Source organism: Rattus norvegicus, chromosome 7, assembly GCF_036323735.1.
Source record: "Rattus norvegicus strain BN/NHsdMcwi chromosome 7, GRCr8, whole genome shotgun sequence".
In the NCBI taxonomy this organism is placed as follows: Eukaryota; Metazoa; Chordata; class Mammalia; order Rodentia; family Muridae; genus Rattus; species Rattus norvegicus.
In genome coordinates this window covers 30,645,538-30,658,187 of record NC_086025.1, presented here as the reverse complement: position 1 = coordinate 30,658,187, position 12,650 = coordinate 30,645,538, and the positions used below count along the sequence as shown (strand labels likewise).

General features: G+C 42.6%; 1 protein-coding gene across 5 annotated transcripts in view; it reads right to left on the bottom strand.

Moving 5' to 3' along the window:
• Positions 1-2,577: 2,577 nt before the first annotated feature.
• Nr2c1 (nuclear receptor subfamily 2, group C, member 1) overlaps positions 2,578-12,650 on the bottom strand; it is a 53,273-nt gene continuing 43,200 nt past the window's right edge. For 3 of the 5 annotated variants that reach the window (XM_039078458.1, XM_017594671.3, XM_039078459.2), the window contains exons 12-15: positions 12,394-12,533; positions 9,951-10,088; positions 7,232-7,337; positions 2,578-4,547 (exon numbers count right to left, since the gene is read on the bottom strand). In XM_039078458.1, the coding sequence (XP_038934386.1) occupies positions 4,373-4,547; positions 7,232-7,337; positions 9,951-10,088; positions 12,394-12,533 (559 nt within the window). In that variant the 3' untranslated portion in view covers positions 2,578-4,372. Of the gene's footprint in view, positions 4,548-7,231; positions 7,338-9,950; positions 10,089-12,393; positions 12,534-12,650 lie in introns of those variants that run through there. The other 2 variants (NM_145780.2, XR_005486547.2) reach the window with 2 other exon arrangements.

The following is a 12,650-nucleotide window of genomic DNA, read 5'->3' as shown; positions in this document are numbered from 1 at the left end:
CAGGGAGGCTTCTCTCCGTATTATAGCGGACAAAAGTTGGTGTTTCCTAAAAGTGAAATGAATGTTAATGTTTTCAGAAGCCGTATCCAGAAAGCGACCTTGCGAGGGGAAGTACAGCAAACGAAGCTTCCCCAGATGCGAGTTTCTCCCGTAGAAGTACGTTTCTTCCTCCAGACAATGGTGCTCATTCCAAAAAATTACTTATAGCGCTAGAAGCTAAGAAATGCATTACTGACCCCATAGCAGTATTGTACATTTGACACAGAGTCCGTACAATTTTTAATTCATTAAGCGTCGGTGTGTTAGTAGATGAATAATGAGGAATTGCAAAGAATAAGATTAAGATACCTCAAGGATTTGCTATTTTACAGTTGCAAGGTTAATATTCAAAGTGTAAGCATATACGCTATGTAGACTCCATCACAGAATTACTGCTTTACAAAATAATAAAATAAATAAACAATACTGGCAAACCCCTAACCATAAAAACCAAAAGAAAGAGAAGACTAGAATTAATAAAACTAAAGGTTAAAAATAGGAACATGTCAGGTAGACCAGGCTGGCCAGACTGGGAACCTCGAGGATACACCTGCCTCCCCTTCCCCAGCACTGAGTCTACAAAGGTGCCACCATATCTGCATTCTCTATATGGGGTCTGAGATGTAACTCGGTTTCTCGCTCTTGCAAGGCAGGCTGGGATCAAACCCAGGTCCTTGGCAGGAGCAGCCAATATTCTTAAAATATTTTTTATATTTATGTGAGTTCCTGAATGTATGTCTGTGTGGTAAAAGTATGCAGTGTCGTAGGGGGCCGGAGGAGAACTCAGAACCCTGGAGTGGAGATACAGGCTGCTATGAACATTCAAGTTGGCACTCAAAACCAGAGCCAGTCTTCTGTGACAGCAGCCGGCATTAATTGTTGAGCCATCTCCCCAGCTCCCCCACCTTAGTTTTGGAGGCAAGGTCTTTCACTGAATCTGAACCTGACATTTGTCTAGACTGTCTGGCAGTGAGCCCTCAGGATCCACTTGTCTGCAACTCCATCCCCTGCCTTCTGCCCCAAACACAGACGGACACCACCATGTGTGGCTTGTCTGGGTTCTGGAAATCCAGGAAGCACTTTACCCACTCCATCTCCCCAGCCTTAGGATCATTTTCTTAAAGCTGAATAATAAATAAACTACATCGAGTATGTGTATGTATTAAGTGTCCTATCTTCACCCTTTTGTTATGGTAATTCAGGCTTTTTCATCTCTTTGCTATTGTGAACAAAGTGCCAGAGAACATGTGTGTGCGAATATTGAGGTCCAGTCTTTAAGCATTTGGACATAGATCCAGAGGTGGGACTTCTGGATCATATGGAAATTCTATGGAAATTCTAAGTTCTAAAGAATAATTATATTGCTCTTCACTATGGTTGCACCATGGTAATTGTCCCACAAACAGTGCACAGGGGTCCCATACCCACCCTCCACACACATACACACACACACACACACACACCCCACACGTGCACACACACACACGTGCATGCACAGACACGTATGCATGCACACTGTTAAAAAGATGATCATGTACTGTAATTTGAACATTGTTGATGGTGTACCAATGGAATTTTGAGTTGTTTGTATTTTGTTCCCAAGTTGTGTGTTCTTTACGTATTCCTCACAACAGGTTATCTTTTTTGAGGACTAGAATGCAGGGGAGTCATAGGAAACTTCTGATAGCAGGAAAGAAGGCAAACTGGCCTCAGGTTCTTACCCTTAGAACTTGGCCAGTAGGCCGTGAGACGCAGAACAGAGGGACTCCAGACATGCCCTGGCTTCTGTCCCACCGCAAGTTCCAGCTTATAGCCACTAACACTTAGTGACTACAAAGATTTAAATCCATGATTTCTGTAAGAACCCTGTTCTGACTGAATGGAGACCGGTTGTCCCTGACAACCTCTGTCCGAATTATACATTCGTGTGAAAATGCACAATTCTAACTGGTAGGTTTGGAGTGGCTAACTACAAAACCATTGGTGCATGACATACTGTCAATAGTTCTGAAGCCCCTTCTATAGCTTCCCCTGTTTGCACCTTCCTCCTACCTTCCCAACTATTACCTAGACTTGACTCTCTTGCTTCTTGATCACTAGCTTCTGTATGTAACAATACACTGGTTAAATTATATTCTGCATGCTGTACGTACTTATTCCCATGATTGTAGGCTATCTTTGTTTATATAATCATAAAGTCCATGTGTGTGCACGTATGTATGTGTATGTGCACATATGCATGCAAGGGGGGCATGTATGTGGCATAGTGCATGTGTGGAGCTCAAAGGAAAGAGACTGAACTCAGGTAGCTGGGCTTTCACAGGAAGTGCTCTGCCCCTCTAAGCCATCTTGCCATTACTTTTGTTCTTAAGAATCTCACACGATTTCCTTCCTTCTACTACGGGAGAGTGAAGCTAGGGCTTTGTAAATACTAAGCTAAGCACAAGCTCTCCCACTGGGATGCCCTACAATGTAGAAGGCGTCCAAACACCAAATAAATAGGTCATTGAAATAAAATCCATTGACAGGATACAGAAATTTGTAAGGCAAGTCACATTTTAATGCAGTTTCCAAAAGACTTCCCAATGTAACTACAAATTTCATCAGGAAAAATATCTCAAAGAAATAACCGCGAGGACAGTTTTTTATGTGTGTGAATCCTTGGCTTACTGTCTTGAGACGTTAAAAGTATCAAAGGCGCCCACCGTTTTGACACTGATAAGACGTCGTCATCTACAGATGTGTTAGGATGCAGGTTACACATGCCCTACTGAAATATTCCGTTTGAGCATTTTACACTCTATGAAGTTCTCCCCCAGAAGCTTATTATAAATCGAGCTGTTGACAAAATGAAACAGAAAATAAAGCTCTCGTAGTAAGTCCATAACATTTGCAAGACTACACTTTTAATTACTACTATTAGTGGTAAAATCCACCACCCCCAATAGAAAAATTCAGCAAAACTATTAATAATAAAAATGTATTCTGGTTGCAGTAAAATCTCTACATTTGTGTTTTAAAAATAAATATTAGGATGTGATGCGTGTCTATAATCCCAGCAATAGGGAGCTGGAGGCAGGAAGGTTACCGCAAACTTGAGTTCAGTCTGGCTGGGTGACAAGATCCTGTCTCAAGAAAACAAAATGGAGATGTGGAAAGGAGGGAGGGGGAGAGGGAGGGGAGGAGAATATCAGCCAATAGATGAATAGATGCACTGAAGGAATCCATTATAAAATCAGTATAAATACTGATTGTCACAGCGGCATGGAAGACCGAGGAGTCTGAAATGCTTTGGTTGTAGCAAATAATGAGACGTGAGGTTGTGACAGCAGCCCTCCTCGACTTTGCAGTGAAAAGAACCGGTGCAGATTCTTTTGCTTTTACAAATTATTACTTGCTTTAATTATTTAACTCAACCTTGGAACCATATGGGCTTTGATAACTGCATTACTTAACAAACTGGGTGAGTCTTTTTAAAAGACCTCATAAAAATGGCTAAAGGCCAGAGTAGGGTGGAGAAGCTGAGCCTGCATCTGAGAAGAGGACAGAGGCTTTCTGTGGGATGAAAAAAAACAACTATTTTACTATCTATTCTAAAATACTAACACAGCCCGGGGGCGTCTCTACTATGTTTAAAACACAGTAAATCCCAAATTTTAAAACAGGATCCTCATCCTATTCTCAAGAGTAATTTTCTACCACAACGAATAAAAGTGCTTGTAACTAATAATCTACTACACTAAAAAAAATACAAATGGCTCATGTCTCATTGCCAGCAACGAGTGTTATATGCTAACGGGCACCTTGATGTGTATAAAAGCATATATATATTTATTTCCTATAGCTCTGGCATTATCATTACATCATTGAGCATAAAATAACCTTTTGGCCTGGTAACTAAGATAACCATGGATGAGTCAGACGTAAGAAGTTTCTGCTTAGGTATCTCATTGTTACAGTATACAGGCCCAGTGGCATTAAACAGGAAAAAAACACAATTCAGGGGGGAAAGACTAGTTTATTTGTTTTATAAAATAGAATGAGAAAGCTTAGTGTAGACAGTCAGGAGGAGAGAGTCTTAAGTGTCATCCTCCCCAAGAACAGCCCCGTACCATTGTTGATTCATTCCTATAGGACAGACAGGGTAGTATAATTCCTGACCCCTGCCTGGTCACTTAAATTCTTCTTAAGGAATCCAAAAGAAAAATACTTTTGATTTTGGTTACTCTTAAAGTTAATATTCGCAGATGCCCTGGAAGAAACAGTTCGATTTGGTTTCATGTGTTCCGAGAAGGAACGGTAAACTTAGCCTGGAGCAGGGTGACCTCCACTTTCAAAGGCTGTGACCAATTATTTGAGAGTTGTAATCTGCAGGCTCCATTTTTAAAATGTGTGGGATGACACTGTCGATCCGTACGTTGCCAATGAGACCTTTGAAGAACAATTCCTCAGTGATGGTGGCATTCATCAGCCGCAAGGCCGGCAGTCTGAGAAGTAATCTAGACAGCCTGAAAGAGGAAGAGGAGACGGGGGCAAAGTCAAAAGAACAGGAGCAGAAAGAAAAGCATCCATGTGAAATAATGAAGATCAAAGTTTCAAAACTGAGGACGAGCATTTTGGAATGGCAGGGCTTAGAGTGGCAGGGCTGCCACCCACATCGCACCGTCCCCTCCACAGGAAAGCTTTCCTCTGAACTGCCACACCACACTGTGCCCACCTGGCTACAAGAACTGTGCGACTAAAGTATTAAATCACGGGTTAGGTGCACTCAAGAACAGCTTCCCAACCCATTTCAGAGGGTAAGAACAATGCTCTATGTTATCAGAACACAGGAGGTTCAGAAACTCTTTTCCTTTGAAAACACACACAGACACATATACACACATATAGACACACACAGACAGATACACACATACAGTATACATATACACACTGTGATGGTCTGTACATGCTCAGCCCAGGGAGTGGCACTATTAGAAGGTATGGCACTGTTGGAGTAGGTGTGGCCTTGTTGGAGTAGGTGTGTCACTGAGGGCATGGGCTTTAAGACCCTCATCCTAGCTGCCTGGAAACCAGTGTTCTGCTATAGCGGCTTTCAGATGAAGATATAGAACTCTCAGCTCCTCCTGCACCAGATCTACCTGACGGCTCCCACATTGATGACAATGGACTGAACCTCTGAACCTGTAAGCCAGCCCCAGTTCAATGTCATCCTTATAATTAGAGTTCTTGGTCATGGTGTCTGTGCACAGCAGTGAAAGCCCTAACTAAGACATACATAGACACACAATCACAGATATAGACACACATTCATATAGATTACACACAGACAAACACACTTAGATACAAAGATACACATACACAAGTATAAAGAGACACAGACAGACAAAGACACACACACACATACACACACACCCATAGACACACTAACAGACACAGAGACACAGAGATACATATACACATAGATACACATACATAGACACAGGCAGACACAGACATAAAAAGACAGACAGACACACACACACACTCTTAGAAATGATATAACAGACAACTGTTATAAAGAGCATAGATAAATAAAAAGGTCATTAGGCTCAAAGAATGACTCAACTGTCCCTTGTGTCATTTCCTCTTTCCACAGAGCTGGCGTGAAGACGAAGGACTGCTTCCTGTCCAATTCTAGGTTGTGAGCAAGTGTGTCTGAAGTGGAAAAGCGCTGTTCAAGGGGACCGACTTTTGAATAAGCAGGAACGTAAGAACTGAGAAAGCATCCTTTCCCTTGTGCTTTGGGTGGTCAGAAAGTAAAGCGGGGAGTGTCATCTGACCACTGAGGTGGACAGTCAATGCCGAACGCCCCAGCAGTCTGCAGCAGGGTACGCCTGCAGAGGGGGAAGCAGGGGTACTGCAGAGGGGGATGCAGTCAAAGGCGGGGCAAAATGAGAGAGCACGACACGCCGCCTCCTGCTACTCATAACAGCACGCCATTTAGAGTGCATGGGTAATCTCCGGGATTCCTTGTTTCGTGTTTTTTGTCTGAGAGTGACCACGGGTAACAGAGGCTGTGCATAACGAAGCCTACTGGACTTTTCAGAAGGGCATACTATTATCATAAGGAACGTGAAACTCAGACATTAAACTCAGCAAACATGGCATTATCCGTGTATAATCAAAAACTGTACTTCTAATCATTCTGATCTACTGTGTTTCCTTCAGAGGTGGGTGGCTGTTTTCATAAAAATAAGAAAGGAAAATTCCCTCCAACCCCAAAGAACACTGGCGAAAAATGACTTGGAAGAATTATCATAAGCTATATTTCAAAGCTAATTATATATCAGTTTATAAGTGTTTTAGTTTATCATTTTCATCTCTCTTTTTACTAATACAATTATTTCATCTGAAAAGTTGGGATCTACAGCTCATCTGCCTGGGTGAGGTTTGGCTCTGACAATCCTGCATCCTTCAGACAGTTTCTCACCCTCACAATTTAAAGCAGTAATTTCTCTACCTTCCCAACCCTGCAATCCTTTAATACGGTTCCTCACGTAGAAGTGACCCCCAACCACAAAATTATTTTGTTGCTACTTCTTAACTGTAATTACAGTATGTTAATTACACTATGATGAATTGTAATATTAATGTCTGATATGCAAGATATCTGATGTGAACCCTGTGAGAGGTCATTTGACTCCCAAAGGGGTCGCAACCCACAGGTTGAGAACCACTGATTTAGATCGAGCACTCATTAGCCATTGTTAACAGCTGGTTTCTCCCCTCTGTATGGGAGACCACACCCAGAGCCTTGTACTATGTGTGTTACCACTAACCTGAAGCCCTGAACTCTTCTTCATTGGTAGTGATGAGGAGAAAACAAGGACCTTATGCACACTGAGCAAATATTCTAGCACTAAGCCTTCAAAAACATTACCCACTTCAAAGGTCACGGTTAACTAAGACACTAAATTACTCTTAAAATGGAATATAATAATGGAATAAATTTACTCAAAAGCTCTCAGGGCAGGCATGCCGCATGCCTGTGTATAATCATAGAAGTCTGGAGGCAGAGGCAGGGGAGTCATGGTTGAAGGTTTTCCATGGTTGCATGTTCAAGGTCAAAGTAAGCTCCATGAGACCCTATCTCAGAGCAAACACAAATCCTCTGAATGAACTGTATTAAATAGTTCTGGCTGAGAGGTACCTGTAGGTGTCATCTGGATATGTCCTGGTGATGTAATCTTGGAATTCCACATAAGCCTTTTCCTGAAATTTCTCAATCAGCTCCATGTTCTCCAGGCCTGGATGGTCTAAGACATAAAGGAATATATACAGTTATTTAATAATCATTTAATAAGTCATGGAAGATCAAACAGTTCGGAAGCCCCATCCCACAGACAGTGTTTTGTTCCTTCTTTCCAGAAGTACTTGCTGAATACCCCAAGGCTGTATTGCAGCCAGTGGTGACCATATTTATATATTAATAAAAGCCGGACCACCGTGTGCTAATACGGCTTTCTTTTTCTCCAAAGTAGTGCGATGGCTTTTATTTAGATGTTACCATTTTGCTTTCAGCAACATAAAATAACCTAAATTTAAAAGCACCTGTAGGGGTTGGGGATTTAGCTCAGTGGTAGAGCGTTTGCCTAGCAAGCGCAAGGCCCTGGGTTCGGTCCCCAGCTCCGAAAAAAAAAAAAAAAAAAAAAAGAAAAGGAAAAAGTACTTATAAAAACATAAATTACAAACACTTTCATTATCGCTATCAGAAAAATTATAAGAACGTGAAATAATCTACAAAACATTTTGACAGTTATATTTCACAAAATAGAAATATTTAAAGTGACACCATCAATTTATAGCTTAACTTTTCAATTTTACCCAAAGAAAGCTAAAATTGGCAAAGTGGTTGTGCTAAAATGGAGATGTGTGTGGGCTCGAAGTATGTCTCATTGGTAGAGCTATTGCCTGGCCTGTATAAGGTTGTATGCTGGACCCCAATGCCACAAACAGAATAAACAGAATGAGTAAAAACGGAAACACAGATTAGCTCAGGTGAAGCACTGGGCCTGCACTCCCCCTCCTGTGAAACACTCACCTGTACACAGGTTTAATTATCTTACTTGAACCACTGAGAGAAGAAGCAGGTTTGCTGGACAATTTTATTAGGACACAGGAACAGAGCGGAGGCACAGACCCTCAAGGACTGTGGACTTCTCCTATCTACAAACTGGAGTTGGAGGCCCCTTTACTGTCTGAAAACTAGACACTGGAAAGAAAGAGAGAAGCCCATCTTCCCATATCTGCAGCTCCATAAGATCCTGAGAGTGTAACAAACCCAGGACCCAGCAGCAACAGTCTTACATTCTGGCTTTAAAAGTGCCCAATGATACAGACCTAAGAACTCAAGTAACACAGGTCTGTGTGCTCTACTGATTGTCTGCAGCTGTCTGACATCCTCAACATCAGATGATTTTAGCATCTTCAGAGTTTTACACTTTCGCAATGTAACTGGGACATTTTTGTGACTTCAAAGCAACCTGACAACCAGTAGCAATTGGTCCCCAGCTCCCCACTCCCTGACTCTACAAATGACTAATTTGCACTCCTCCTCACGGTTGCCTATATGGGATTATTATGCGTGCCTGTATGAGCAGTGTCTTTCACTTAGCACGTTCTCATCCTGTCATAGCTTATATCAAAAGCTCACTCCACTTGTGCTAACATGATTCCATTGTGTGCACGTATTATATATACATACACCATCTGTTTTTAAAACTTTCTATTACATTTATGTATTTGCACAAGTGCATGTGGTGTGTGTGTGTGTGTGTGTGTGTGTGTGTGTGTGTGTGTGTGTGTGTGTGTGTATTCAGGCACACATACCACCGTGTATTTCTGGAGTCTTGCATGAATCAGTCCTTTTACCATGTGGGTCCCAGGGATTTGAACTTGGGTTATCAGGTTCGTCAGCAAACACCTTCACTGGCTGAGCCATTCCACCAGTCTTATCCTTAGGTGTTGTTTTGAGCCAGGATCTCATTTAACCAAAGCTGGCCTCGGATTTGCTATGTCGGAAAGGTTATCCTTGAATCTTGAACATCTTGCTTCTACATACCAAGTACTTAAAGGCATATCCCACCAAGCCTGGATTCAATCACTTTTTCCGTGGACAGTTACCTGGTATGCGTTCACCTTTTGGCTATGACTAGTGCCAACACAAATATTCATTTCAAGATTTTTATGTACATATATAATTTTGTACTTTGAGGTCAATAGGAATTGAATATGTGCTTAACTTTTTTTTTTTGGTGTAGCAAGTGTCCTTGTTATTACAGGGTGTGTGTGTGTGTGTGTGTGTGTGTGTGTCTGTGTGTGTGTGTGTGTGGAGGCCACAGGTGGCTGTCGGGTGTCTTTCCTCTCTGTCTTTACGTTTTGAGACAGGGTCTCTCATGGAGCTTGTGGATTTGGCTGGATGGCCAGTCAGCTCCAGAGATCTGCCTATTCTTACTGCCCAGTGCTGGGATGCAGGTATGAGCTGCTGTGCCTGGCTTTTTACGTTGGTTCTTGAGAGTTCTTCTAACTTGGGTCCATGGCAGGACCTTAACCCTCTGCACGATTTCTCTGGGCTCCTTATATTCAATGTTTACAGCAGGTGCTGAGCTCCTGTCCCTGGCAACTGTACATTTCACACTCCCACCTGCAGTGGAACCTGAGGGTTCCAATGTCCCCACAACATCGAATACATTCATGAGACACAAAAGTCCTGGCATAGCGGTGTACATCTGTAATCTGTATTGGTTATCTGAGGCAGAAGGACTGCTAAGAGTGCAGGTCGAGCCTGGGCTATATGGCCGAGAGTCTATCTCAAAAGTGCCAACGTGACGACATAGACAAGGAGTGAGAGGCAGGGCGTGTTTCCGTACCGGGACTGAAGAGAACGATGGCCTTGAGGTAGGCGTACTCATGCCCGTCTATGCAGAGCTTCACCATGCTATTACAGAACTCCTGCAGCTTGAAGATGTGCTCCATCAACAACTTCCTCCTCTCCGGGGACATTTTATCTTTAAAACACAAGCATACACTTCCAATTGCCATCTATAATGTTTGACCATTCTCACACACTTCCCTTCTTGATTTGTGTGGAATATAATCAGCCTCTTCACAGGTTGAGGCTTAGATTCAGAATCTCTGCAACAAGGGCCCATGGGTGGAAGCTAAGACATCATCTTCTGATAGTGTGCCCACAGGAAAAAGGAAGTAGAAATCCAAACCTTAGCATTCCCTTCTTAGGTGCCCCGTTAGATGCAGAGGCATCTGTCTGGGAAAACAAAACGAAAACAAAAGAACCCAACAAAACCCACAGCCCAAGTTCAAAGAGGGCCAAGGATGTCCCACAACTACTAGGTCGATTATCTAGAGCTTAGGAAGCCCTAATTTGATGTCCAGCACTGCAAAAGGCCTGGTGTGGCGGTGTGCACCATTAGCCCCAACACTTGGGAGAAGGGAGAAAGAGACCATGAGGAGCTCATGGTCATCCTTTGATATTTAAGGAGTCTGTGGCCAGAAGAGACCCTGACTCAAAAGAAACAAAGAACAACAACAAACAATTAACCAAAAAGCAAAACCAAAGCAAATCAAACAAAAAAAGAAACAAAGAAGGCTCAAATGTTTATAACAGGATTTTATTTAAGCTTATGCCACTTGAAAAAAATGAAGAAAAATCATTTTCAATTTTAAACATTAGAAACTTAGTATATTAAAGAAAAAAGTGGAGCAAAATGCATTGCTAAGACCAGAGTAGGGAAAACTATAATGATCTGTCTATCAGGGGTCTGTGTAAGATACACCCGACTGTGTTACTAAGGAAGGCGAGCTGTGGAACACGTGGGCAGAGGATTCAGGACCGGGGATGGGAAGGCGGTGTGATTCTGCCTTCTGGGAACTTTCTCATAGGTGAGATTTACGAAGACTCTCGGCCCTTGGTGAGGTAGCAGAAGATTTTAAAATATTGTGAAGCAAGAAACATCAGGTGTGTTGGTGCATACCTCCGATCACAGCACTTTGGGAGGCTGAGGCAGGAGCATAGCTTAATACAAGCCTAAGCTACACAGTGAGCGCTGGGTGAGCTGGGGACTGCAAGCTGAGACTCTGTCCTTGTGTGAACAAGGGGAAAGAAAGGAGGGAGGAGGGAAGGAGGAAGGAAGGGAGAGAGGGAGAAAGGGAAGATAATGTGTGCAATAACGAGTAGTTAGCGAGTGCCAGTTGCCTAGCATGTGGTGTGGGTTGTGGGGGTTGAAGGCAAGGGAATCTCAGGAAGACCCTGACATGTTGCCTTGAAAACTACTAATGCCAACCAAAAGTACAAAACAAATGAAAACAATGAGAAATAGAATGTACTAATGGAGTAAAACTGTATAAACTATTCCTGAGCTTGAGGCAGCAGAACTTTAATCCCGCAGCCATTTTCAACGTGTTTTTAAGTTGCTTACTCTCTGCTCCCTCAGATAAAGCATGTAGAAAGAGAAACGTAAGGACTGTATGACTTTACGGTTCTCTCTTAAGGCAGCTTTTTGCCGCCGGGCGTGGCAGCACATGCCACCATGCCCCAAATGCTCCAGAGGTAGGTGACGTCTGCGATGCTCCAGGACAGCCAGGTATGTACAGTCAGACTGTGTCTGCCTAAGCGTCTGGCTCTGTAGCCCGTGATGGCTTTGAACTTGTACTTCCTAGACCAGTTCTTCCTGGTATGGCTGTGCCCACACATCCCTATTCTATTCAGATGAGACAATAGGTCTTAGGGAACTGACCCAAAACCAGCTCATCATATGACTCTAAGGGTTATTAGGGGAAAAAGTATAGCCTTAGAATTGGGAGAGAAGTACACACACTTAAGTATTTGATCATTCTCCACTTACAAGCAAATATACATGGGCTTTTATGTTCCTGTACAACGTGATGGTTTGTCCCTGGCAGAAGACACGTTGGAATCTGGTTGCTGAAACAGCGGGGTTAGGAGGCAAGCCTTGTAAGGGGGAGTAATGTCTTTAAGGCTACACTCATTCTTGGGAGACAGCTTGTTAGAAGCAACCCGGATTCTTTGGCTAACTCAAACGTATTCGCTCTTGCTGATGATAGCCCAGTCTTGGGCACTGTTTTTTAGTGACAAAAGCTTGGCTTCTGAGCCTTTCAGACTTAAATACATTTGCCTTAACATTGTCTTTCTAATTCAAATATATTTTGAATGAGCAATGCATTTATCAAAATGTTAAGATAAAAAAGGTAAAACATCAATGCGATCATCACAGTATCTAGCTTTGGCCACAGCTCCTCACATATCCCTGGAAACAAATAAAGTTGTGTTCTTACCTTGCTGAAGGCTATTGTGAAGACAGTTGACAAACGTTGCTAATATAGTTGCGACGTTCATCACTTGCCAGCACTGGGCGAGACCGAGGGTAAAGAGTTCATTCCAATAGGCTTTTACCAGTGATATGCTGTTTTCTTGCCTAGGAAGAACAGAAAGGAAAGCATACATCAGGTATAAACTTCACATTGGATGGTGTACCTAAAACAATCATCACATTACAACTATTCTAAAGGACCTGTGGGCGGGCGTACACAGA